Source organism: Aulonocara stuartgranti, assembly GCF_965226115.1.
Source record: "Aulonocara stuartgranti genome assembly, chromosome: 9".
Classification (NCBI taxonomy): Eukaryota; Metazoa; Chordata; class Actinopteri; order Cichliformes; family Cichlidae; genus Aulonocara; species Aulonocara stuartgranti.
The window spans coordinates 33,923,788-33,951,745 of record NC_138960.1 but is presented as its reverse complement, the minus strand read 5'-3'; the positions used below and the strand labels follow the sequence as shown (position 1 = coordinate 33,951,745).

Sequence of the window (27,958 nt, the reverse complement as noted above, 5' to 3'; positions counted from 1 at the left end):
ATTTATTGTAGCAGAGAAAAGGCCACAAAGGATCTCCGGTGTCAGGGTTTAGAAATCCAGAGCTTAATGATGCAGAAACTGAAGGGAAACAGCGAGGGGAAGAAGTTGTTTTTGCAGGATTCACAGGAAAACATGAGAGCTGAGTCTCGTGAGTAGACACACTGATTAAACTGATTAAACACTGATCATAACAGAGAAGCTCGGCAGCAAACTGTGATCCATGCTGTGAATCCACCGAGCATTTTCTGACGCTGGAGGAAGCAAACTTATTCAAAATCGACGTTCAATATGGAGTCGTATTTCAGTTCCTCCACACCAGCAGGTGGCGGTAAACCACCTATTGATATTTGTCAACGCCAGAAAACAGGAGGAACGAGCGGTCCGGCTTCATCCAGCAGGAGTTTTCTCTCGTTTTGTGGCTCATCTAAAGGTAAGCACCGACCTAAATTTAGCCTGAGCTCAGTTAATCCCGAGTTTAGCTCCTGAAGAGGTCTTCTGCTGCTCTCCTCGGTGCTGCCGCTGTTCTGCATTATCTGCTGATGGTCAGACTGACGTGTGGGAGGTGCCCACAAAGCAGAACAATACAAATAATAATTAAAGAAAACACCGAATATTTCGTCTTTAAAATGCATTTCTTTGCTTTTCGTTTTTAACGCCACACAACAGTCCGCCGTCGCGCTGTTTTTCTCAGAAAAGTCTCTTTCGAGCTGCAAAGCTACAGCCCGATGTAGGTGTCCGCGCAGATGCCTGTTTAGAAATTAGCCAGTGTCCATAAACTGGTCGGTTCTTCCCAGTATTCTTGTTCTTCCCACACACGCGTTTATCATTTGACGATGGTCAGCTCCGCACCTAAAGAGACAGAACCCGGGGCCTGCTATCTGCACAGACCAGCTGGAGGTTTAAGAGGAGCTTGGTTACACTACTGTAGTGCCAAAAAGCGATTTCCAATGTTTCTGTGTGTTTTTATGTGCAATATCTTTACCTATGTTGTTAAATAGACTTCAGTGAACAGGGTTTACAAAGGGGTTCTATATAAATTTTTAAAATGACCTGTTTTTCAAGTATCTTTATAACTCTTTGTTGTTGTACTTGCATATCATTTATGAGGGATACATTTAGCATATGTTTCACATATGTCACATAACACACATAAGTAGTTATTGATAGCAGTTTAAATACAAGCAATCAGTTTTTGGCAAATACCGGAAATCAGGGTTTGGCAGACGATCATTTTTTGGCACAACGCAGCAACCGAGCACAAGCGGCAGGAGAGACGAGACAAAATAGAATACGTAACAGTGGTACAGAAACACACTTCTGTGCCCTTTTCCCCTCTGTAACCGTGGTGGAATACAATCGTTTTAAAAACCGAGGCACACCTGTGCTCAGGCTGAAGGTGGAGGGTGTTGGTTCCCCAGCCCTGCACTTTGGGGTCTGTTAGTCAGAAAATGAAGCATCCAGTTGCTGGTCAGTATAGAGTTGATTGATGGTCAGCTTAGAGGAGAAGGTGGTATTCTAATGAGCTGTAATGAACAAATAGCATTCAGACATAAATGCTTCTTCCTATTTGAGTCCAGTGATGATGAGGGTGGGGTCAAAATGGAGTAACTTTGTGACAAAGTTGGACAGCTTTTGTTCTAAAGGTTTGGAGAGAGTCTGTGTGTGTGTCTGCATTCACTTTGTTCCTCTAACAGAAAATCAATGTGCAGATGTTGATTCCTGCAGTGACTGTTGTTCTTCATCCTGTAGAAACCATCCTGCAGCTGCTGGAACAAATCACTCCTTTTAATGTTTTCTATTTAGAAGATAATTTTTATTTTCTCTGCTTCTTTTTGTCAGGGATCAAAATGATGTCCTAATCCTTAAAGTTCTGTTTTTGTGTCCCAGCAGGAGAAGAGTCTGACGGAGAAGCCGAGGAACATTTTTAGCCGTTAGGACTGAACTCAGTCGCTACAGAGGAAACAATGAGCTCGACACAAAACGTGAGAAAAATATCTCAGTATATCACAGTACTGTGCGCAAGTCTACAGCCTCATTTCTTCATATTTTGCTTCCAAGCACCCAGACATTCTTGTAGTTTTATTGTGATCTTGAGCATTTTGTGCAATATCTGAAAGCCATGTCCTTAAAACGTAAATTAAAACATAACAGAAAAGTGGTCCAATGCAGACTCCAGTGAGGAAAGCTAGGCGGTCACAAGTCTGCTACAACTATGCATTGTCATTTGAGATAAAGTTCAGCTGGAGGATGATTGAAGAACATTAGAATAGTTCCCAGTTAGATCAGAGCAATATTTTTCCCTGAAATTCTCATCCCTTATTACTAGGGACAGTCCAGTAGAGTCATTTCTTAGTCGACTAAACAAGGAAAAAATATTAGACTGACTAATCTAAAACTAAGAAACATTTAGATATTAAGTTAAATTTAAAAAAGTTTAAAGTCAAAAACTAATGACAAGCCATCGATCACATTCTTCAACAATAAATCCAGCAGTTTAACTGTGCCGCACCTCGCATCATTCATTATGACTATTACACATTATACTCCAGACAGACAACGACATACCGATGTTAGATATGATGTGAAAACACATTACTGCCAAAGATGTTCACGTATCACTAAAACACGACAAACTAATATCCGAAAAATGAATAAACTGAGACTGAAAAGTACAGCGCATTGTGCCACACGTTATGAATGATGGACCTGGTTTCAAAGTTTATGATGACCACTTTGATAAAAATTAAAATCTAAAATAACAAAACGATTAATACTCCTCCAGCTTATCGATTCAAACATGGAACCATTCCCAGGTTGGCCAGTAGGTGGCCTCCTCCCAGATGTTCCCAGCTGGAACACCTTTCAATGTGGAGGAGTCACGGCTCTACTCTGAACTGCTCCTGGATCACTGAACTCACACCCACCTTTTGGATAAAACTCATTTCTGCCGCTTGTATCTGTGATCTCATTCTGATAGTGTTAAAAAAAGGATGAGACTTAGATTAAACAGATTAGATTAAGTAGGGCTGCTCAATTAATCGAATTTTAATCTCGATTACGATCTGGGCTTACGAACTGAGCCGATTATTAGCCCCTCCCTCGTGCTTTACTGTCGCGCTGCTCCGTGTGGCAAATCGAGCGCACCTCTCTGCATTTCGAACACGTGTCACAACAATTAAGAGCAGCGGTCTCCAACCTTTTTTGCGCCACGGACCGGTTTATGCCCGACAATATTTTCATGGACCGGCCTTTAAGGTGTCGCGGATAAATACAACAAAATAAAACTAGTACCGGTACCGAAAAAAATTAGATTTATTCATAACACACGTGAACAGACCCAGGAAAACCGAGTTAACGATAAAAACGATAACAAAATAACGCTGAAAACCGATAAAAACCCTGAAAACCAGACATTTCACACCTGAGCCTCAACTCTCGCGGCCCGGTACCAAACGACTCACAGACCGGTACCGGTCCGAGGCCCGGGGGTGGGGGGCCGCTGATTAAGAGGACCCGAGGGAAGCTCGGAAAGCTAAGCAGAAGTTATTTGGAGAGGAGAGTGACTGCCGTTGGTTGAAAAGAGAGGTAAAAAAGACTTCAGTGGTGTGGAAACATTATGGGTAGGTGGAGTCAGACGTGGATCAAGTAGACACAGTGTGTAAACTTTGCTACGGTGTCGTAGCTGCACCACAGAGCAACACTGCAAAGTTCACTAAACATAGATGTTTACATTTTTCATTTGTTTCTTATATTGCAAACATTTGCAGTGTTATCAGTATTTGCACTATTTTATATTATGTTTTGACAATCTTTAAAGTCATTATTCAACACATTGTTATTGTTAAATAAATATCGTCAAATAATCGAGATCTCAATTTCAGTGAAAATAATCGTGATTATCATTTTTGCCATAATCGAGCAGCCCTAAGATTAAGTGACTAATAAGTCTGGTACCGAGTGGTGACGGCAGTCGGTACTCATTGCCCATATTGTAATTAGCATTGCTGCCAAATGCACATTCTTGTTTCAGCATCAGGTGTACAAGGATCTATTATTAGAAACAGTCAGAAGGTTATCTTAGGTTGAATCAGTGACCTTTAACTGGCCGTCAGCATGAAAGGTTGTCTGTTTGTATGTGTTAGCCCTGCAGTAGATTAGTGGCGTTTCCACAATATAACCCTTAATTCTCCACCACAACCCTGTTGTTGATAATTGGCGGATGGATGGATGTTCCATAATTGCGTTTCACTCATTACCTCATTTTGTATCTCTGTCACTGCAGGACCAACATGGATCAGGAAGTCAGCGCTCTCAGGAGGCCGACAAACCTCACAGAAGAAAGGGAGAGAGAAAATACAGCTGTGATGAGTGTGGGAAGTCTTTCACACACATGAGTAGCCTAAAAAGACACCTTGTCTTCCACAGTGACATTAAACCATACAGCTGTGATCAGTGTGGGAAGAGTTTCACCCAGAAAAGCAGCTTGAGCATGCATAAATTCATCCACAGCATTAAACCATACAGGTGCGACGTGTGTGGAAGGTCTTATACTCGATCTGGACATTTAAAAAGTCATCAAGTCATCCACAGTGGAGTGAAACCATTCAAGTGTGACTTGTGTGGAAAGTCTTATACTCAAGCTGGACATTTAAAAAATCACAAAGTCATCCACAGTGGAGTGAAACCATTCAGGTGTGACTTGTGTGGAAAGTCTTTCACTGAGATGAAGAGCCTAAAACGACACGAAGTCTTCCACACCGGAGCTAAACCATTCAGCTGTGATCAGTGTGGGAAGTGTTTCACCCGCAAAGAAGGCTTGGAAAATCACAAGCTCATCCACAGCGGACTTAAACCATACAGCTGTGATCAGTGTGGCAGAGCTTTTACTTGCAGGAAAAATTTATGGATTCATCAAATTACCCACTCTGGAATAAAGCTATACAGCTGTGACGTTTGTGGAAAAACGTTTAGTCATCTGGGGAGCCGAAATAAACATCTGCGCATTCACACCGGGCAGGATGTGTGCTGCTGTGATCTGTGTGGCAAACGCTTTGTTACATACAGCAACTTACAAATCCACAAACTTACCCACACTGAGGAGAGACCTTATAAATGTGAGCTGTGTGATAAGGCTTACAAAGCTCCAAATTCCCTGAAAGTGCACCAGAAGAGTCACACCAGAAAGAGACTGTACAAGTGCAGTTACTGTGACGTAAGTTGTTGGGTTTTTTTAATCTTGTTGTTTTAGGCTGGTTGTTTGGACGACCGCTCAGTAAACTGTATTATGTAATGCATGTAAATGCAGCACTGGGCAATTCGGACATTGTTGTTTTCACAGTCATTATAGAAATCAATGGTCGCTCATTCGTAGTGCTAAAGTTGATATTGCAGTATTTAAGGTTGTGTTGGTTTCAGTATTTTTATTTCTGCTCAGGTGTATATACAATACACATTATTTAAGTATCATGAAATAAAGTTTAGGCCACAGTGTTATTTTAGATAAAGCGCTGCTGATAGGATTGTATGATTGTATGATTTGCAGTGTAATATCAGAACTGTTAAAGTATTTGGACTAATATGTTAGTGTTAGTGTAATATTGTAGTTGTATTAGATTGATATTCATCAGTATTGTTGGATTATTAGTATTATACTATTGTATTACTATTGTAGTAACTGATTGGACTTCAAGTATTTTGGTGGTAGTAAGTAAGTAAAAACTTTATTTATATAGCACCTTTCAAGATAAAAATCACAAAGTGCTTCACAGAAGCTAAAACCTAAAAATAAAAATCAACTAAAAGCAAGTTTAAAAAGATGGGTTTTTAGCTGTTTTTTAAAAGCGACCACTGAGTCCACAGATCTCAGGCTCAAAGGGAGAGAGTTCCACAATCTGGGGGCCACAGTTCCAAAAGCTTTGTCGCCTTTTGTTTTCAGCCTCGTGTGCTGGACAGCAAGCAAGCCCTGGTCACATGACCTCAGGGACCTGCTGGGAATGTATGGATGCAAAAGTTCACTTATATATGTTGGTGCTTGTCCATGCAGGGCCCTGAAAGTCAAGGTCAAAACCTTAAACTGGATCCTGAATTTAACGGGGAGCCAGTGCAGCTGAATCAGCAGGGGTGTGACATGGGAAAACTTGGAGGACTTGGTCAGAAGCTTTGCAGCAGCATTCTGAACAACTTGCAGACGATCCAAAGAGGCTTTACATAAACAAGTAAACAAAGAATTACAGTAGTCCAGACGAGATGAAACAAATGCATGAATGACAATTTCTAATTCGGAGCGCGATACAATGGGACTCAGCTTAGCAATGTTTCTCAAATGATAAAAACAGGAGCGAACCAAAGATTTTACATGGGCATCCAAAGTCAGAGCTGAGTCAATACTAACACCAAGGCTCCTGATAGACGGTTTTGCAAATGTAGCAAGTGGACCCAAGTTTTCCATAACACTAGGTACAAAAGTTTTAGGAGCACAAACAAGAACTTCAGTCTTCTCCTCATTTAGTTGAAGAAAGTTTCCAGCCATCCAACATCTAATGGAGTCTATGCACTTGTGCAAAATCTGTAGCTTGGAAACATCATGGGGCTTAAAGGAGATATATACCTGAATATCATCTGCATAGCAGTGATACGAAATGTCCTTAAAAGTGCTCAATAAGTGTTGAAGAGGAAGTAAATACAGTACGAACAATAAAGGCCCCAAAACTGAACCTTGTGGCACACCATAGGCAAGAAAAGTAGAAGAGGAACTGTACTTAGAGGTAGCCACAGAAAAGGATCGTTCATGCAAATAGGATTCAAACCAGTCCAAAGCAGCCCCTGATATACCCACCCAGTCTCTCAGCCTATGTAGCAGAATATGATGGTCCACAGTATCAAAGGCGGAGGTCAGATCCAACATCAACAGAACGGAGCATTCTCCTGCATCACATCTCATTAAAATGTCGTTGGAGACTCTAAGAAGTGTAGTTTCAGTAGAGTGAGCTCTACGAAAGCCAGATTTGAATTTATCCAGAATGCTGTATTCATCTAGAACAGCTATAAGCTGCTTAGCCACAACCTTTTCTAAAATCTTAGAAATGAACGGTAATTTTGAAATCGGTCTGTAGCTACTGAGAAGAGAAGCATCAAGCTTAGGTTTTTTTTTAACAGTGGGTGAATAACAGCATTCTTACAGTAAACAGGGACCTGACCAGAAACCAGTGAGGTATTAATAATTGTGAGCACACAGGGACCAATAGACTGAAAGACATTTTTAAACAAAGATCCAGGTAAAATATCAAGAGAGCAGGAGGATGCTTTCATTGAATTAACCAACTTGACCAGCTCAGGTAAGGACACAGGTAAAAATCTTTCTAAAATTACAGGCCTAGCTTGAGTTGGAGCAGACAAGAGAGACACAGAAGGAGAGATACTGTTCCTAGTATTGAAGCACTGGCGTGGCAGGACTGTAAATTACATTAGTACTGTGTTGCAGTGATATTTGGTGGTAGTACGGTACAGTGGTACTGTAGTAGTGTTGTGGTATTATTGTAATATTATGTGCAGGTACTACAGGGAGTGCAGAATTATTAGGCAAGTTGTATTTCTGAGGAATAATGTTATTATTGAACAACAACCATGTTCTCAATGAACCCAAAAAACTCATTAATATCAAAGCTGAATGTTTTTGGAAGTAGTTTTTAGTTTGTTTTTAGTTTTAGCTATTTTAGGGGGATATCTGTGTGTGCAGGTGACTATTACTGTGCATAATTATTAGGCAACTTAACAAAAAACAAATATATACCCATTTCAATTATTTATTTTTACCAGTGAAACCAATATAACATCTCCACATTCACAAATATACATTTCTGACATTCAAAAACAAAACAAAAACAAATCAGCGACCAATATAGCCACCTTTCTTTGCAAGGACACTCAAAAGCCTGCCATCCATGGATTCTGTCAGTGTTTTGATCTGTTCACCATCAACATTGCGTGCAGCAGCAACCACACCCTCCCAGACACTGTTCAGAGAGGTGTACTGTTTTCCCTCCTTTAAATCTCACATTTGATGATGGACCACAGGTTCTCAATGGGGTTCAGATCAGGTGAACAAGGAGGCCATGTCATTAGTTTTCTTCTTTTATACCCTTTCTTGCCAGCCACGCTGTGGAGTACTTGGACGCGTGTGATGGAGCATTGTCCTGCATGAAAATCATGTTTTTCTTGAAGGATGCAGACTTCTTCCTGTACCACTGCTTGAAGAAGGTGTCTTCCAGAAACTGGCAGTAGGACTGGGAGTTGAGCTTGACTCCATCCTCAACCCGAAAAGGCCCCACAAGCTCATCTTTGATGATACCAGCCCAAACCAGTACTCCACCTCCACCTTGCTGGCGTCTGAGTGGGACTGGAGCTCTCTGCCCTTTACCAATCCAGCCACGGGCCCATCCATCTGGCCCATCAAGACTCACTCTCATTTCATCAGTCCATAAAACCTTAGAAAAACCAGTCTTGAGATATTTCTTGGCCCAGTCTTGACGTTTCAGCTTGTGTGTCTTGTTCAGTGGTGGTCGTCTTTCAGCCTTTCTTACCTTGGCCATGTCTCTGAGTATTGCACACCTTGTGCTTTTGGGCACTCCAGTGATGTTGCAGCTCTGAAATATGGCCAAACTGGTGGCAAGTGGCATCTTGGCAGCTGCACGCTTGACTTCTCTCAGTTCATGGGCAGTTATTTTGTGCCTTGGTTTTTCCACACGCTTCTTGCGACCCTGTTGACTATTTTGAATGAAACGCTTGATTGTTCGATGATCACGCCTAAGAAGCTTTGCAATTTTGAGACTGCTGCATCCCTCTGCAAGATATCTCACTATTTTTGACTTTTCTGAGCCTGTCAAGTCCTTCTTTTGACCCATTTTGCCAAAGGAAAGGAAGTTGCCTAATAATTATGCACACCTGATATAGGGTGTTGATGTCATTAGACCACACCCCTTCTCATTACAGAGATGCACATCACCTAATATGCTTAATTGGTAGTAGGCTTTCGAGCCTATACAGCTTGGAGTTAGACAACATGCATGAAGAGGATGATGTGGACAAAATACTCATTTGCCTAATAATTCTGCACTCCCTATATAGTATTAAATTAGTGTTGTTACAGTGTTGTGGGACAGAGATGCTTTTCATTTTAGGCGACGTTCAGGATACAAATGTTGAGGGATTCCCTGACTTACACTGTCTTTGTGTCTTTGTTTAGAGGCAGAGCGACACAGATGGATCCAGTTCTCAGCCCTGTTGTCACTGTGGTGCTGTGAAACCGTTTTGTTGTGACCTTTGTGGAAAAGCTTACAAGAAGAAAAAAGGCCTGATATGGCATCAGCGTAGACACACTGGACAAAGACTGAACTACTGCAAACAGTGTGGGAAAGGCTTCCCCACTCCAAGTGCATTAAAGCAACATGAACTCTTCCACAATGGTGTGAGAGAGCACGTTTGTGACCAGTGTGGGTCATCCTTCATCACTACAGGTGACCTTAAAGTGCATAAACGCGTCCACACAGGAGAGAAACCATACAAATGCAGCCACTGTAACAAAAGCTTCTCACACTCAAGTAATCGTAACATTCACGAACATGCACATGAGGAAGACAACTACATGGTTTATCAGCATGATCTTGCAGAACTGAAATCACTGGATCACAATGACTCTGAAGAGACAGAAAGATCCTCTTCTGGTTTCAGGGTTGGACTTAAAAACCTTGAGATCAGGCTCCACAGAGTTCAGATGGAGTCTCCTGTAAAGAGTGTCAGCTGATGTCACACTTGGATCTGATGAGCTAGCTCTGAACCCTGAATCTTAAATTAAATTTCAGCTGAAAACGGCATATCCAGAAGAACAGAATATACTCAATGATTGAGCATGCATCCAGACACTACTGTCTGTACTTTATTCTATTTCTGTTGCTTGTGGGTCTCAGTGAAGATGTCCACGAATGCCTCATGTTCACCAAACTAACTAATACTAAAACTAAGGATATTTCCTCTGTATTGTTATTGTTATTAAGTGCTCTATGGCAGAGAAGAGGGCTCCACTGAGGGCGGTGAAGGCTTCCCAGAGCGTCGTTGGCAGCAGCGTCCCCGCCACAGCAGACACGCACACCGACTGTTCTTCCTACACTGTAAACATGCTTCTTCTTATACTGTAAATACTCTATGTGGAAGTTGAGTGCAGAGCTCACTCGATGTAAATGCATGTGCTGGAATGACAATAAACACCTTAAACCCATGAATGTGCCTCTGTCTGCTCTGACACTCTTCAGTAAGCAGTGTTTTGCACGAGTGGAACGTTTGATTCCAGCTGGAGACACGAATCCTTTCACGCAGAACAACTTTAGTGTTACACTAATATTTTTTTTCTAAAGATCAATGCTCATAAAAAAGCTATATTTAAATAATCAAATTAAGTTTAACCTCCTAAGACCCGAACTCTTCAATGGCATGCATTTTTGATTTCTCTTTAATATTGGGGCTGATTGGAACCCGATGAATGTAAAAACAAAGAATCACCAGATTGACTTTTTTTTTTTTTACCTGATTTTTGTTTCTAAGAAAAATCAGAGCCACATATGAGGATATTCATTAAAATTTTTTGATAAAAACAGTGGCAGTATGTCCTCGTAAGTGGATATCAGGCCCTTGTAGAGCAAAATTTAGTATTTTGACCCAAAATTTGATGTCCACATATGTGGACAGGAGGGCCTAGGTAGGAGGTTAATGTTCACTGTATTTCGGTTTAGTTCTGTTCCTGCATTGCAGAATGAGCAGCTTCTCACAAACATTTAATCTCACTTCATAGCTGTTCTGTTCAAATGACAGCCTCATTAATGAGGTGACAGCTCACCCGGTGGTTCTCCACTCTTATATGACCTGTACAGTGGACTTTCGGAGAACCCAGTCTGTCCCGTGCACATCAGCCACGATGCAGGACAGGAGAGAGGATCAACAGTGCTGATCTACCTGTACAGGTACAAGGTCAGGAAATATCTCTGCAGAGTTCTCACATCCCGGATATAAACTGCTTAAACTTGGGTGTTTTTTGCACGCAGAAGAGCATAGCAACAGGATCTAATTCAAACTTGATTTTCTACCTGGGATGTACGCTTTGTAGTCCATCTTCAGAACTTTGTAGTTTTCACACAGCAGCTTAACATTATTAATCGGTCTGACTCTCTGAGCACTGACTTTTCATTTCCTAACTCCTGTGTTATTGCAGGGTTTACCTTACAATATAAAGCGCCACTTTGACATCTTTGCTTCTTCCCAGGTGATTAACTGCGATTTTCTACCATGAACCACGTGGGTCTCTGCTCCCTGATCTGTTTCCTGTGTTTGGAAAGAGTTGCAGCTTCATCGCGGAGTTTCTCTCGGTTTGTGGGCTCATCTAAAGGTAAGCACCGAGCTAACTTTACTGTGAGTTCAGTTCATGTTGAGTTTAGCTCCTGAATGAGGTCTTCTGCTGCTCTCCTCGGTGTCTGTTCACAGTTTATTGTGAACACGTTGAGAGAAGAGTGAGAGAGTGTTTGGAGAAAAACACCAACTAACCATTAGCTCAGCATGCTGGGAGAAGTTGGAGCAGAAAAGTCTTTATCAGGGTTACAATAAGCTTCCAGCTGCTGTGGATGAACAAATGAATCTATAAATGTTTTGTAATGTGAGTTTATTGTATCCTTGAATCAACAATACAGTCAGTTTGAGATGCTGTTTACAGGCATGTGGGTTTCACGTGAGGAGAACAAAGGCAAACTTTATATAACACCGCTCCACATCTGTCTCTGCTTAAACAGCTGCAGCCAGTTTCCTTCATCATATTGAGCAGCCAGACAACACGAAAATATACTCCTAATGAGCACTCTGGTTGTTCATGTGAAAAGCCGATTCTGAATTCACAGTTGTGATCAGAAGTTCACATCCACTCATCATGAGCACGAGTTTCATGGTAGTTTTGGGCTCTGACTTCTTTAACTGTTCTTTTTGTAGAATGGACTGTACAGCAGATATCTTTAATGAACAAACAAGAATCCATGTATTTTGTATTTCCTCTAGTTGACACAGATTCAAAAGTATGCGTATGGCCTCAGATATACACATATATCTAGTATTTGATTTAATGTCTGTTAGCAAGTTGCACTTCGACCAGATGTTTTTGGTAGCCATCACTAACTCTTGGCTGGATATTTGACTACTGTGGGAAATTTCCTGGTGACACGTTTTCAACAATTACATTATAAAATGAAGTAGGATCTCTTCCTCTCTTTTTATAGTCTGGTAACCATTCCTCTGATCACATGTCTGAGTCAAGTCAACAGTCCTCACCTGTTTGTGCAAAAGAAGAGTGAGATGCCTCACCTTTCTTTGAGCGTGCTCAGTGGTTGACTTTATTAAGCACCGATAATCAAACGGCAGATATTGCTGAGTGGGATGGGAAAGTTTGGCTATGTTGTACACCCTTGTGGTCATTTAAAACATTAACACAGACATTCTTTGTTTTTTTGAATGAAAATTCATCTTTTTAATGCTTATTTATTTATTTGTCAAATTTAATGTCAGAGCTTCTAATAAGCTGCAGGAATGCTGTGTGAGTGGAGAACAGCCAGGTGTCCCCGTCTGATAAACCTCCATCAGTGCCACTGAAAACAGTCACTTTGACTGTAAACATGTTTCCATTTCTCACTTCACTCTTTTGGCATTTAAGTTTTTTATTGATTTTGCAACATATACTTAAACCTGTATAAGAGGGAGAAAACCCCCCCAAAAAACAGAAAAAAACACCCACAAGAAAACTGCTGTTGTACACCTCTGCCCTTACAAGTCTAAAAGAAAGAAAAGAGTAACTAATAATGGGTTCCAAGAGAAGAAACACAGAAATGGGCAAATAAAATTGACCGTTAGGTAACATTTGGACCGGTGGTCACAGTTAATAGTCCTTCAAATTACAATAATACGGTCAAAATCCTGTTTGCTTCAAATAGCTCCAAAAGTAGTCCCAATGTTCATCTTTGACTTCTGTGTCATTTTTAAGTTTATTCAGCATGGACTCATAGGAAGCAGTCTCAGTTCAGGACATACTGCAGTCTTCCAGTGCCTAAGGATAATCCTCGATGCAGTTACCAGTCCAACCATAACAACCGTAAAAATATTATTGAGAGTTCTTGGAATATGAGAACGGTCTCCTAACAAGCACAATTCAGGAGTCAAGGGCACTTCTGATCCTGAACAACCTTCTAAGAGTGTGATGACTTCCTTCCAAAAAGGAGCTATAAAGGAACATTCCCAAAAACAATGTAGGAAAGTCCCCACCTCAATTGTACATTTCCAACAGAGATAGTCAGGCATAAGCTTCATACGATGTAATCTTGTTGGAGTATGATAATATCTATGCAGAATTTAATAATGTATGCATTTGCTCGTCGCCTCCTTAACATAAAGCCTATTTCCCGCCAAAATGCCCATCCATTTTTCGTTTGGAATTGGTGCATTTAAATCTTTCTGCCACAAAGTTTTAATGTTCGAACATTCCCCACTTCTATTATCGTTTACCAGCCTATAAAAACACGTTGCTGTGTGGTGCTCCTGAGGCATATTTATAAAATTTAGAACAAGATTTTCATGTCCCCTTCTGAACTTCGATGTCACACAATGTCTAATTTGCAAATATCTCCAGAAATTTTCCTTCCCTTCCAATTTGTATGTTTGAACAAGGTCTCTATAGGACATAAATTTTCCATCTTTAGATAAGTCGCTAATAACAATTATGCCATGAGACTGCCACAATTTCCAAAACACGTTTTTTTCCTATATGAATAGCTGGATTGTTCTAAAGAGATGAGTAAAACTGCACATGAGGTGATATTTTAAGAATTTATGTATATTGAGCCAAACCTGGCTAGAATGAAACAAAATTGGGTTCAGTGAAGTGCAGCTTTGAGACAACATACCTTTTGGATCAAAAGGAGTATAAATCTCAGACTCTATACTTAGCCATTCCTGTCCAGCTTGATTTATTCCCCAGTAAATAACCAATTTTGCCATCTCGAATGAGACTGAATATAATCTTGGATCGGGTAAACTTAAACCACCCTTCTCCCTTCTCTCATATAATTTAAGCATATAATTTACTTAGCTTGATTCTTGCCCTTTTCCCATCCCACAGACACTGCTTAATTAAGTTCAATTCAATTCAATTTTATTTATATAGCGCCAAATCACAACAAAAGCCGCCTCAAGGTGCTTTATATTGTACAGTAGATCGCACAATAATAGATACAGAGAAAACCCAACAATCATATGACCCCCTATGAGCAAGCACTTTGGCGACAGTGGGAAGGAAAAACTCCCTTTTAACAGGAAGAAACCTCCGGCAGAACCAGGCTCAGGGAGGGGCGGGGCCATCTGCTGCAACCGGTTGGGGTGAGAGAAGGAAGACAGGATAAAGACATGCTGTGGAAGAGAGACAGAGATTAATAACAGATATGATTCAATGCAGAGAGGTCTATTAATACATAGTGAGTGAGAAAGGTGACTGGAAAGGAAAAACTCAATGCATCATGGGTAGGGATGGGTACCGGTGTCCGGTGCCATGATGGCACCGGTTCTGACATAAACGGTAGTAACCAGACCGAAAAGCAGTGCACATTTCGGTGCTTTTTTTTTCCTGAGCTGTGATACACTTTAGATTCTAGCCAATCATTTTACGTTTCCGAGGATTGTAGGCGGGGCCAGGTACGTACGTTCTTTTATGCAGAGCTACAGATTAAAAATGTCCAAGGCGAAGCGGTCAAAAGTCTGGCTGTACTTCATAGCAAAATATGCAAACTCAGCAGCAACAAGTGCTTTAAGCTGATACTGTGATACTGTCAAAGGAGGTAACACCTCAAATCCGATGAAACACCTGGCGACGCATAGCGTTTTTTTTAAAAGCCCAGAAATGCGCCGTATTTGATAGCTTGCTGCGAGACCTCATACCGAGCACATCTACTGCGGGTGGGTTGCCTGTTATGCAACATCCCCCAAAAACACGAAGAGGAGAGTCCTGGCCCCTAGCCCTGCCAGTGTAGCAGAAATGATGACGGATGATAGTGGCAGCAGCCGTTCTTCTCTGCGTGAGTAGCTAATTTACGTTGAGTAGGCTAACCACGTTATTACATTAATGCATGTAAGGTGAACTAGCAAACATCATCATAGCTACATGCGGCTGTCCTCTTGTTTGATGGCAGATACTCCCTTCACCCTGGCTAAAAAGGCTAAAATGACCAAAGAAAAAGTGGAAAACAGTTAAACATGAGAGGTTTTTGGACAAAGTTTGTGTTTTTTCCATTGTTTAAGCACTGCTTCCAGCCAAGAGTGATACCATATATGCCCCATAGCTGCAGAAAAGGCTAACATTGTTATATTTTTACAAAAAACAGCTGAACATGAGAGGTTTTTGGACCAATTTTGTGTTCTCCATTCTTTAAGCACCGGTTTGAGCACCGGCACCGTTTCAAAAGTACCGATTTGGCACCGGTATCGGATAAAACCTAAACGATACCCATCCCTAATCATGGGAATCCCCGGCAGCCTACGTCTATTGCAGCATAACTAAGGGAGGATTCAGGGTCACCTGGTCCAGCCCTAACTATATGCTTTAGCAAAAAGGAAAGTTTGAAGCCTAATCTTGAAAGTAGAGATAGTGTCTGTCTCCTGAATCCAAACTGGAAGCTGGTTCCACAGAAGAGGGGCCTGAAAACTGAAGGCTCTGCCTCCCATTCTACTTTTAAATACTCTAGGAACAACAAGTAGGCCTGCAGAGCGAGAGCGAAGTGCTCTAATAGGGTGATATGGTACTACAAGGTCATTAAGATAAGATGGGGCCTGATTATTTAAGACCTTGTATGTGAGGAGCAGGATTTTGAATTCTGGATTTAACAGGAAGCCAATGAAGGGAAGCCAATACAGAAGAACCTTCAAAGACACAAATACAGAAGAAATCTGCTCTCTCTTTCTAGTCCCTGTCAGAACTCTTGCTGCAGCATTTTGGATTAGCTGAAGGCTTTTCAGCGAGTTTTTTGGACATCCTGATAATAATGAATTACAGTCGTCCAGCCTGGAAGTAATAAATGCATGAACTAGTTTTTCAGCGTCACTCTGAGACAGGATATTTCTAACTTTAGAGATGTTGCGCAAATGGAAGAACGCAGTCTTACATATTTGTTTAATATGTGCGTTGAAGGACATGTCTTGGTCAAAAATGACTCCAAGGTTCCTCACAGCGTTACTGGAGGCCAAGGTAATGCCATCCAGAGTAAGAATCCGGTTAGATGCCATATTTCTAAGCTTTTCAGGGCCGAGTACAATAACCTCAGTTTGATCTGAATTAGGAAGCAGAAAGTTAGCGGCCATCCAGGTCTTTATGTCTTTAAGACATTCCTGCAGTTTAACTAATTGGTGTGTGTTATCTGGCTTCATGGACAGATAGAGCTGGGTGTCATCTGCATAGCAGTGTAAATGTATGCTATGTACCTGTAATACCTACAGCATGTTCTAATCGCTCTAATAGGATATTATGGTCGACAGTATCGAACGCTGCACTGAGGTCTAGCAGGACAAGCACAGAGATGAGTCCACTGTCAGAGGCCATAAGAAGATCATTTGTAACCTTCACTAAAGCTGTTTCTGTGCTGTGATGAGCTCTGAAACCTGACTGAAACTCTTCAAATAAGCCTCTGCAGATGATCTGTTAGCTGTTTGACAACTACTCTTTCAAGGATTTTTGATATGAAAGGAAGGTTGGAGATTGGCCTATAATTAGCTAAGAGTGCTAAATACACTAAAATACAGGAAGCTCTCCTTATTCAAAGTTTATGTTTAAGGCCAAAGTTGTGGTCCCCAAGTCAAACTGGAACCAGCTAACCACTCCAGCTGTGATGCAAATAAATGCCAGTTCACCAGTCAGCTGCTACAGACTGAACAACTGTCATAACAATTTGCATATTAATGATCATGAAACTGTTTCCACAGCTTACTGTCAGGTCCTGGTGCCAATTAGAGTCATTACACAACTGCCTTTTTAAGGCTTGGGAAACCTGCAGCCATCCTAGACTGAAGAGGACATGACGGATGAGTGATAAAACGCGCCTCCTACTGAAAACGCTGCGTCTAGATGAACAGAATCAACTTTTTGGTGCAACAGTTTATTTCCAGAGTGGACTACATTTGGACTACAAACTGGGATTCCTGCTGCAGTTCTTGTTGGCGTGCGTACGTTCATGACGGTTACGTTTATCTGACCGGGAAAACCTTTTGTTACAGTGTCGGCACTTGTATGGTTTCTCTCCTGTGTGGACACGTTTATGCACTTTAAGCTGATCTGCAGTGGTGAAGGATGACCCACACTGGTCACAGAGGTGCTCTTTAACCCCACTGTGGATGAGTTCATGACGTTTTAGTTTATCTGGTGTGGGGAAGCCTTTCCCGCATTCTTCGCAATAATGCAATTTGTGTCCAGTATGTCGCCGATGGTGCATCATTAGGTTTGTTTGCCAGTTGAAAGTTTTTCCACACAGGTCACAACGAAACGGTTTCCCACCACCACAGTGATGACAGGGTTGAGAACTGGATCCATCTGTGCTGCTCTGCTTCTAAACAAAGACACAAAGACAGCGTAAGTCAGGGAATTCCTTCAACATTTTAATCCTGAACCAGGCTTGAAATAAAGAGCATCTCTGCCAACATCGAATTACATTTTATTATATCTGAAAAAAGTTAACCCATCAAAGTACCAGATACCTTTTATACCTTTACTTTAAAAAAAATGAAGTCATGCAAAACTGTACCCTCAAACAATCCCTGAAAGTGCATGGGGTGAGTCTATTTTTTTTTTATTTAATCCCTTTTTTAAGTTTTAATAATAGAAGATAATCACATGAAACCAAATCTGTTTTAATCCCACATGCGGTTTCTCAGCACGTTGCACAGTCTGACCTTACTGGCAACAGTTCTTTCTCTAAAATCAGAACACACACCTGAATGCTCCAGATCAGCAAACTGTGAAACTCTGCTTTTATAGAGGTCCTCATCAGGAGTTAAAATATGTTCAGTTAATTAAATATGATTGGTAGTTGAATGCAAAACACTATCATTTGACTTCAGTTTTTATGAGCTGTTTACTGTTTTTTAGATGATGTCACACAGACAGCCAAGACATCACATGATCTGTGTGCATGGTTCTGATGTGAAACTGCATTTGTGCTACTTCACTGAGTGGCGTAAGAATAACCTGGATGAGTTTTTAAAAGACAGTGGGTCCTTTAAAAAAAATGGCAGATAATTTCAAAGGTAACATTTACAGTAACCAAAGAAAAATTATTTTGTGGGGTCATTTTACTGTGACATGGAGAACAATGTAAGAAAGAGGACATGAGAGGAAGAAGAGATTATTTTCTAAGATAAACACAGCTCAAATATAAAACACAGAGATATGCTGTGATGTTGTTGGTATGTTTCACAGATACAACTAAATAAATAATAATAAAGACTTGTTTAAGGCTGGTAGTAACAAAATGTATGAAGACAGAATGTAAATGTGGTTCTTTGCCAAGACGCCTGTTATGTCTAGACGACACTGGTGAGTTAGGTGCCTTTCTGATGATTCAGTAATCTGGAGGTCAGTGTAATGTAGCTTAAATAGTAATAATAAAATGATAATGATGATAATAATAAAATAAATCCAGTAAAAATGGTCAGGGTACAGTGACCAGACTGAAACAGAGTGTAAAAGCAGCCAGTGTCCAAAGGAAAACTACAGACCTTCGGAAAGCTGGCGAGCTATTGCTCGAGACAAAAAAACCCCCAAAACAAAACAACCTACAAGAAAGTTTTCTTTGAAGCAAACTATAAAGAAATTAAGGGGAGACATGAGACTTCTGCAGTGTAGTATAAACTTTGGCATTACAAAAGTATAACAAACTCAAGTTAAAAGTCATAACTGAAATTGAACTAATTGCTCACATGCACTTTCATGAGGAGTGTTGATCCAAAAAGGCTAAAATTACAAGAAAAACATTATAATACATACCTCACAGTAACTGCACTTGTAGAGTTTCTGTCTGGTGTGAATCTGTTGGTGGACTTTTACAGAACTCTGTGCTTTAAAAGTCTTTTCACACAGGTCACATTTATAAGGTCTCTCCTCGGTGTGGGTAAACCTGTGGATTTGTAATTGTTTGTATCTTACAAACAGTTTGCCGCACTGTTCACAGCAATAAACATCCTGTCCGGTGTGAATACGCTGGTGTTTATTTCGATTTTCTATGTGGCTGAAAGTTTTTTCACAGATGTCACAGCTGTAAGCCTTAATACCAGAGTGGGAAACCTGATGTTTCCTTAAGCTACTACTTTGAGTAAAAGCTCTGCTACACTGATCACAGCTGTAAGGTTTAACTCCTCTGTGGATGAGCTTATGCCTTACCAAGCCTTCTTTCCTGGTGAAACCCTTTCCACATTCATCACAGCTGTACGCTTTAACTCCACTGTGAATGACCTGGTGTGCTTTTAAGTTTCCAGGCTGGGTAAAAGAATTCCCACACAAGTCACATCTGAACGGTCTCTCTCCCGTGTGGATGACTTCATGTCTTTCTAGAAAATACTTCCGAGTAAAAGTCATCCCACACTCATCACAGCTGTATGTTTTCTCTCCCTTTCTTCTGTGAGGTGTGTTGGTCTCCTGAGATCGCTGACTTCTCGCTCCATGTTGGTCCTGCAGTGACAGAGATACAAACATTGAGTGAAATCCAGTCAAACATAAACTTTAAACTTCGTCCATTAATACTAGTTTTAAACATGAGATTGGAGCATGGCAGTCACCAAACACCTTGTAGGATGCATTTTTAAAATAACCCATATTTTAATAGTTTACATTTATTTAATGTTTATTGTCTGTGAAGGTTCTCAGTCATCCAGGTCATCCTAGTCTAAGGAGCTTGGAAGGAAAACGTCTGGACTTCTTTAGTTTGCCTGAAGATGTTTCACCGGTCATCAGAGAAGCTTCTTCAGTTCTAGGGTCAACTGGTGGAGAGTCTCAGATTTAAACCCAGTGGGAGTATCCCCCTAAAGAGGGACAAAAGGACCCCCTGATGATCCTCCACCTAATCACATGAGCCAAGATGTGAAAACGGGTGTGGGTCACAATCAGCCAGGGTTTCGAGTGAGCTCATTGTGACTCCTAGCCCCACCCTGTCATGTGATTTCCTGACACCCTAAACCAGTTCTTTGCCCACTTTGACCAACAGAACAGGGACACCATCACCCTTCCTGCTGTTTCAGAGAGGGACGACACCCCTATCCAGCTGGAGCAGCATCAGGTCAGAGCCACACTGCACAGAGTCAACGCAAGGAAAGCAGATGGTCCAGACCGTGTAGCAGGTAGAGTGCTTAAAGCATGTGCAGACCAACAAGCAGAGGTTTTCACCACCATCTTCCACCTCTCACTGCTACAGTCTGTAATACCACCCTGCTTTAAGTCAGCCACCATCTCTTCCAGTGGACGAGACCAAGACCAAGGAGATGGAAATCGACTTCAGATGAAGAAAGCGAGCTGAGCACTCTACCCTCTACATCAGGGGTGACGAACTCCAGGCCTCGAGGGCCGGTGTCCTGCAGGTTTTAGATCTTGCCCTGGGTCAACACACCTGAATCAAATGATTAGTTAATTACCAGGCTTCTGTAGAACTGCAAGACATGTTGGGAGGTAATTTAGCCATTTAAAATCAGCTGTGTTGAATCAAGGACACATGTAAAATCTGCAGGACACCGGCCCTCGAGGCCTGGAGTTCAACACCTGTGCTCTACATTGATGGAGAGGAGGTAGAAAGGTTAGAAAGCTTTAAGTTTCTTAGAGTTCACATCTTAACATACGTTACCTGGTCCACAAACATTTCCCACCAGGTACAAAGCACAGCAAATGCTGTACTTCCTCAGTAAGCTGTGTCAAGCCCAAATACCCGAAATACTGCTAAGTAAGTTCTACCGCTGCACCATCGAGAGCCTTCTGACTTACTGCTGTAAACTCTGGTCCAGCTGCTGTACTATGGAGGACAAGGGGAACTTGCAGCAGGTGGTGTGGGCGGCAGAGCGGGCAGTTGGCATTTCATTAACTCCCCTCAGAGACATTTATACAGGCAGACTTCAGCAGAAAGGCAGAATCATCATCATGGACCCCTCATACCCTGGACATAGAGCAGGGTGATGTGACCAAAAATATTTATCATGATATACATTTGAAAATGAGCGATTATGATATAATTGACAATATAATTGACACTAGACAAAATACTTTACAACTATACAACATTATTAGTGTGAAATAAAACCCATCAATGTATTTTCACTCAAACAAGCAGCTGTTTTTTATGTGAATTAAAGTTATATAAAAATTTTTGAACAGCCGGTTCCGCTCTCTTAATTTTCTGATAAGTCAGGGCCAAGCCAGCTCCGATCAGCAAGAACCCTGTTATCATGGTTCTGAATCTTCAGCATCCTCGATCGACAGTCCCGCCAGGCACACGATCCTCCATGTCTGCCACCCGTCCATCGTGTATCCGGCAGGGAAAGTCCCTCCAGGACACTCGGGCTCTCCCGAGCCCAGACTTCTCATTGAGAAAAGGGTGTCAATAGCATTCAGAGATTGATCAAATCCATAATTCTCTTTTAGGTTTTAGAAACAGACTGTGAGTGTTCCAGGGAAAATAATACAAAAAACATGAGACTACACAAGGACATAAGAGCTAAGCAGGGAAGATAAGGGAGAGGAGAGGAGAGGAGAAAAAGTGCATCCGCCTCCTCCGAGAGTCAAAGACTCAGTCTTTATGGTGTCATCCACATATCTGAACCAATGGCTTGGTGGTGTTCCAGGGTAGGATAGCAAAGCCCTCTTTTCCACTTCTTCCATGTACAAATTGGCCACAATGGGTGAAACTGGGGAACCCATGGCACACCCATGTTTCTGCCTGTAGAACTGACCCTTGTATGTGAAGTAGGTGGAATGAAGACACAGTTCCAAAAGCAAACACTTGGTCGATGCTGAGAGTGGTCCTGTTGCTGAGGTTGGGGTTATCCTGTAATCTCTTACGGACTACCTCCAACGCTTCCGTGACTGGGATGCAAGTGGGATGCACCTGGGTGAAAATCAAATCTCAGGACGTACTACATTTCACGGATCACATTAACTCGGTGGACCGACACATCAAATTAACTAGGGAGGATATGAAAAGTGGCAGGTTAGCCTTCTTAGACTGTGAGATTTCCATCAGTAATGGGGGACATCTAAAAGCTGACGTGTACCGTAAACCTACACATACGGATCAGTATTTAAGGTTTGACTCTCATCATCCACTGGAGCACAAACTGGGTGTCATCAGGACGCTACAACACAAAGCGAACACCATCCCCACAGACACAGCAGCCAGGGAGGCAGAAGAACGGCACATCAAGAAGGCCTTGAGTAAATGTGGTTATCCCAGCTGGACTTTTGTCAAAGCAGGAAAGGCACCTAAAGAAAGCTCCAGCTGATCCAGGAGAGAAGGACAACCGCTGCCTAAGCGAAAACCTGTAGTGATCCCATATGTGTCAGGAGTATTGGAGCAGTTGAGACACAATTTTTCTAAACATCAGGTCTCTGTGGCTTTTAAACCCCAAAACGCTGCGCCAAAAACTGGTCCACCCCAAGGATCGGGTCCCCCGACACAAACAGAGTAACATAGTGTATGCCAAAGGCGTAGATTTGGCATGGACAGAAGGGACACGTCCCCACCAATATCCAGCGATTATTGACTTGTACCCACCAATAATTTGATCTCTTCCAGAAAAGAAAAAGAAAACCGATAGAAAAAACCCCAAAAAAAAAAAAAAACAATCTGTCAACGTCTTCTTCACCCAGCGGTGCAGAAAGAGTTAAATTACGTTCTCTACTGGAGTCCTACCTCATGTGACAAATATGGCCAATGTGATTGGCTGTGCCTTTCGGGGAGCTCTGTTTAGTTTTAGCAGCGGTAAGCCTGCGCTGCGAGGACCTGCAAGGAGGAGAGGAGGATGGCAGCAAAAAGGAAGAAGCTGGATATAAGAAAGTATTTTTCAAAGAAACCTGTAAATCACTTAAAGTCAAGTTCACTCATAAAATGTGTCCGTCATAATAACGTTACAGGCTATGCTAGGACATACATGCCAACCCTCCTGATTGTTCTGGGTGAATCCCGAATTTCAGTGCCCCTCCCGAAAATCTCCCGGAGCCAACAAAATTGAAAAACCATATCCCAGATTGCCTCAGCCAGTTTCCAACAATGGCTACTACTACTGCAGCTACTTAGTTTTAATATTACTCTTATTACCCTTTCTGGGTCGCAAAATAAAGTTTTAACATATTTTCAGGCGAGAGTGTAGCTGTGTAAACTTTAAGTATCTGAGTAGGGGAGAACAGCAAATTCCCGGCACATTGTTTTCAAACCCCCGTGGTCTTTCGCTACTCAGGTTAAACATGATATATAAGTCACTTAAATAACTCAAACATGTTATTGTTTGGCATTTTTCAGTGTTTTATTTGTTCGTGAGTAAATCGGTTTGGCTGAGATTAAAATTATTAAATAAATAATAATAAATAAATGTTTATTTATATAGCACCTTTCAAGACAGAATCACAAAGTGCTGCACATAAGATTACAAGTCATAAAAAGATTTAAAAAGAGAAAATAAAACAGGCAAAAAATTAACCAAAAGCAGTTTTAAAAAGGTGAGTTTTGAGTTGTTTTTTAAAAACAGCTACTGAGTCCACAGTTCTTAATGTTTGGGGGAGAGAGTTCCACAGTCTGGGGGCCACAGTGGCACTATCACCCTTAGTCCTCCTCTTAGTATTTTTTAAAGCAAGTAAGCCCTGATCAGATGACCTCAAAGACCTGCTAGGTATTTTATTAGATTAGATTAGATTAAATAAAGCTTTATTAATCCCTCGGGAGGGTTCCTCCGGGGTTTTCTCACAGCTGAATAAACATCAAATAGAAAACTGATTAAAAAGAAGTGTGAGATGGTCGAAAAAAACCGTCCGGTTATATTTTAGATAGCAAGGAGCAGACAGCTGAGTTTCACTCCACCGAGAAAGCTCGTGACGTAATTCTGAAGGCTAGATCGTCACAGTCGCTCATTTCCGGTCTACCCGGCTTTCAGAGGACCACGAAGGCCGGGTCCTCAGGTGGACGCAGCCTCTGAATTTGGACACCCTCGCTGTTTCCGGCCGGACAATAATGACGGTGACATTTAACTTATTTTATTCGATGAATAAACATTGTAAAATTCAAGTTTTTTGTACATATATATATGTATGGTAATTTTAAATGGTTTAAAAGCATGTAGAATAGCATATGTAGGCAAGTATATTTCTCTTTTTTTATCAAGAAGCAAAGACAAAAAGGAAAAAACAAGAAACATGGTAGGGTTGGGAGGTTGAATCATCCGTCCCCACCAATGCTAAAACCAAATCTACACCCTTGGTGTGCGCTGTTAAGTGCCAGGAGGATTGACAGGATTTATACATCAGGGAAACCAAACAACCTCTGGCGAAACGGATGGCACAACACAACACAACACAAAGGGCGATCGTGGCTCAAAGAGTTGGGTGTTCGTCTCATAACTGGAAGGTTGCCGGTTCAAGCCCCGGCTCAGACAGTCTCAGTCGTTGTGTCCTTGGGCAAGACACTTCACCTACCACCTACTGGTGATGGCCAGAGGGGCCGATGGCGCGATATGAAGAGATGCCAAACTGTGTTTCATTCTTCTGGTAACAGTGGCAGCTCGGGCTGCCACAAACGATTATTTTGATAGTCGACTAATCAGATCATGCATCCATTGTACATACAACTTATTGCACCAGTAGCATCTGCTCTTATATAACTATCATTAGCTTACAGCTTTAAGTGTTTAAGGTCTGTGCTAACTAAAAATAAAGACAAGATGATAGTTTATTGAATTTTAATGAAATTTACAGATTGTTTCGGTGAAGTTTAATAAACTCCTTGCTATCTAAAATATAACAGGACACTGAAGTAAATTCTCGAGCATCTCACACTTCTGATAATCAGCTGTCTGCTTGAGGTTTATTCAGCCGTGTAAAAACTATACAGTAACCTTTGTTGGCAATAACAGAGGTCAAACGTTTACTATAGGTCTTTACCAGGTTTGCACACAGTAGCTGGTATTTTGGCCCATTCCTCCATGCAGATCTTCTCGAGAGCAGTGAGGTTTTGGGGCTGTCGCTGAGCAACACGGACTTTCAACTCCCGCCACAGATTTTCTATGGGGTTGAGGTCTGGAGACTGGCTAGGCCACTCTCAATCAGTCGTCCTGTCCCCCTGGCAGAAAAACAGCCCCATAGCATGATGTTTCCACCCCCATGCTTCACAGTAGGTATGGTGTTCTTGGGATGCAACTCAGTATTCTTCTTCCTCCAAACACGACGAGTTGAGTTTATACCAAAAAGTTCTACTTTGGTTTCATCTGACCACATGACATTCTCCCAATCCTCTGCTGTATCATCCATGTGCTCTCTGGCAAACTTCAGACGGGCCTGGACATGCACTGGCTTCAGCAGCGGAACACGTCTGGCACTGCGGGATTTGATTCCCTGCCGTTGTAGTGTGTTACTGATGGTGACCTTTGTTACTTTGGTCCCAGCTCTCTGCAGGTCATTCACCAGGTCCCCCCGTGTGGTTCTGGGATCTTTGCTCACCGTTCTCATGATCATTTTGACCCCACGGGATGAGATCTTGCGTGGAGCCCCAGATCGAGGGAGATTATCAGTGGTCTTGTATGTCTTCCATTTTCTGATGATTGCTCCCACAGTTGATTTTTTCACACCAAGCTGCTTGCCTATTGTAGATTCACTCTTCCCAGTCTGGTGCAGGTCTACAATACTTTTCCTGGTGTCCTTCGAAAGCTCTTTGGTCTTGGCCATGGCCATGGCGGAGTTTGGAGTCTGACTGTTTGAGGCTGTGGACAGGTGTCTTTTATACAGATGATGAGTTCAAACAGGTGCCATTCATACAGGTAACGAGTGGGGGACAGAAAAGCTTCTTACAGAAGACGTTACAGGTCTGTGAGAGCCAGAGATTTTCCTTGTTTGAGGTGACCAAATACTTATTTTCCACCCTAATTTACGAATAAATTCTTTACAAATCCTACCATGTGGATTCATGGATTTTTTTTTCCACATTCTGTCTCTCACAGTTGAAGTGTACCTCTGGTGCAAATTACTGACCTCTGTCATCATTTTAAGTGGGGGAACTTGCACAATCGGTGGCTGACTAAATACTTTTTTGCCCCACTGTAACTTTAATCTCAGCCAAACCGATTTACTCAGGAACAAATAAAATACTGAAAAAAGCCAAATAATAATATTTTTAAGTTATCTAAGTGACTTATGTATGTTTAACCTGAGTAGCGAAAGTCTCTGAAAACGTCGGAGCGCTTTTGAAAATATGTGGTGTCCTGATAAACTGAGCCGATATTTGAGGTTTACACAGCTACATTCTCGCCTGAAAATATGTTAAACGTTTATTTTGTGACTCAGAAAGAATAATAATAAGAGTAATACTAAAACTAACTAGCTGCCGCCATTGTTGGAAACTGAGCAGGGCCGCGCTATGAATTCTGGGACACAGCTTCTTCTTTGGGGTTTAACGGCAGCTGGCATCCTTGTACATGAAGTGCTGCCATCTTCTGTTTCAGTTCGTTATTACACTCTTAAACCCTACTACTTATTCCTGCGTCTTTTGTGATCTTACAAAGCTTCAAATGACGCGTCGACTATTAAATCAGTCGTCGACGATTTTGATAGTCGACATAATCGTGACTAGTCGACTAATCGTGGCAGCCCTAATGGCAGCAAAGACTTATCTTATTTTATCTTTAGAACAGAAGATAAGACAGAGAAGAACAAAGACGGCTGTAGAAGAAAGCTGTCCCGTTCGTTGGAAAAATTATTTATTGTACTTAAAAAAATGTGGTTTCGATATGAATTTTGTTTCAGTATGCAGATATGCATATGCAAATGTGATACTTTCATTTTTTACAATCTTGTCTTCAGTGATTTCTTAGTGTGAATGTAGATTCTGAAGGAGCACAGGACAAAAATAGGCTAAAGCTGCTGCTGACTGCTTTCTTTATTAACCCAGCAGCTGATGAAGTGGACACAGTTACAGTAACTGCAATATTTTCCTCACCATCACTGTTGAGCTCATCATTTCCTCTGTAGTGGCTGAGCTGAATCCAAATGGCTGAAAATGTTCCTCTGCTGCTCCATCAGACTCTTCTCCTCCTGCTGATCAGCTGGGACACAAAACAGATCTTTGTTAGACTCCAATGAAAGCTCAGAGTGTCCCACATGTTCATCAGACAACACAGAGTGGAATTCGTGTGACACCTGAGAGTTGTGATATCAGGTAACTTCAGGAGAAACTTGACAGGTGCCCAGTACTGTGAAATATTTCATTTTTCATCAGACAATTTTGAGTGAATCATGTTCAAGACACCATCACAGACCGATAGACACGTTTTTGAATGAATCAGACACCAAACCAGTCTAAAGCCTTGGACAGGGAGTCCTTTCACAGCCAGCACCAGCATCCAGATTCAAAGCACGCTCAGCTGCAACGATGAGAAACAGGAGCAGAGTAAGAGTGACCTTCATTGAGCTGACGTGACTGAACAGAGCCTCCCTCTCTCAGGCTTACTCCCAGTACGCTCAGTGAGAGAGACATTAAACACAAAGCAGAACCTATAAAGATGTTGGTTTATCATTTATTATTTCACTAATAAATACAATTATCTTTTGTCACAGCGGTTTCCTATCCCAGCTATGATGGGGCGAGAGACGTGGTACACCCTGGACAACTCCCCA

At 41.6% G+C, this 27,958-nt stretch overlaps 2 protein-coding genes across 8 annotated transcripts in view; one reads left to right on the top strand and one right to left on the bottom strand.

Annotated features, from left to right (window-relative positions):
• The first annotated feature begins 189 nt into the window (after nt 1-189).
• Nucleotides 190-10,261, top strand: LOC309714478 (uncharacterized protein). 2 transcript variants are annotated; one of them, XM_082546979.1, is made up of 4 exons: nt 190-430; nt 1,891-1,982; nt 4,283-5,212; nt 9,242-10,261. In XM_082546979.1, exons 2-4 carry the CDS (start codon nt 1,965-1,967, stop codon nt 9,797-9,799), a joined length of 1,506 nt encoding a protein of 501 aa, XP_082403105.1. In that variant the 5' UTR covers nt 190-430; nt 1,891-1,964; the 3' UTR covers nt 9,800-10,261. The 2 variants fall into 2 exon arrangements, with proteins under 2 accessions (XP_082403105.1, XP_082403104.1); XM_082546978.1 differs by having other exon boundaries at nt 193-430; nt 1,888-1,982.
• A 1,423-nt stretch (nt 10,262-11,684) lies between these two features.
• LOC309714157 (uncharacterized protein) overlaps nt 11,685-27,958 on the bottom strand; it is a 53,412-nt gene continuing 37,138 nt past the window's right edge. For 3 of the 6 annotated variants that reach the window (XM_082546386.1, XM_082546385.1, XM_082546387.1), the window contains exons 2-4: nt 27,282-27,387; nt 19,097-19,777; nt 11,685-17,660 (exon numbers count right to left, since the gene is read on the bottom strand). In XM_082546386.1, coding sequence (XP_082402512.1) covers nt 17,241-17,660; nt 19,097-19,777; nt 27,282-27,302 — 1,122 coding nt within the window. In that variant the 5' untranslated portion in view covers nt 27,303-27,387 and the 3' untranslated portion in view covers nt 11,685-17,240. Of the gene's footprint in view, nt 17,661-19,096; nt 19,778-21,076; nt 21,246-22,997; nt 23,088-27,281; nt 27,388-27,958 lie in introns of all 6 variants that reach the window. The other 3 variants (XR_014278828.1, XR_014278827.1, XR_014278829.1) reach the window with 3 other exon arrangements.

What these genes read in the sequence shown, in the direction of transcription:
- LOC309714478 (XM_082546979.1), top strand. An exon ending in ACAAGTGCAGTTACTGTGAC is followed by an intron (nt 5,213 to 9,241) that starts GTAAGTTGTTGG and finishes GTCTTTGTTTAG; the next exon opens with AGGCAGAGCGACACAGATGG.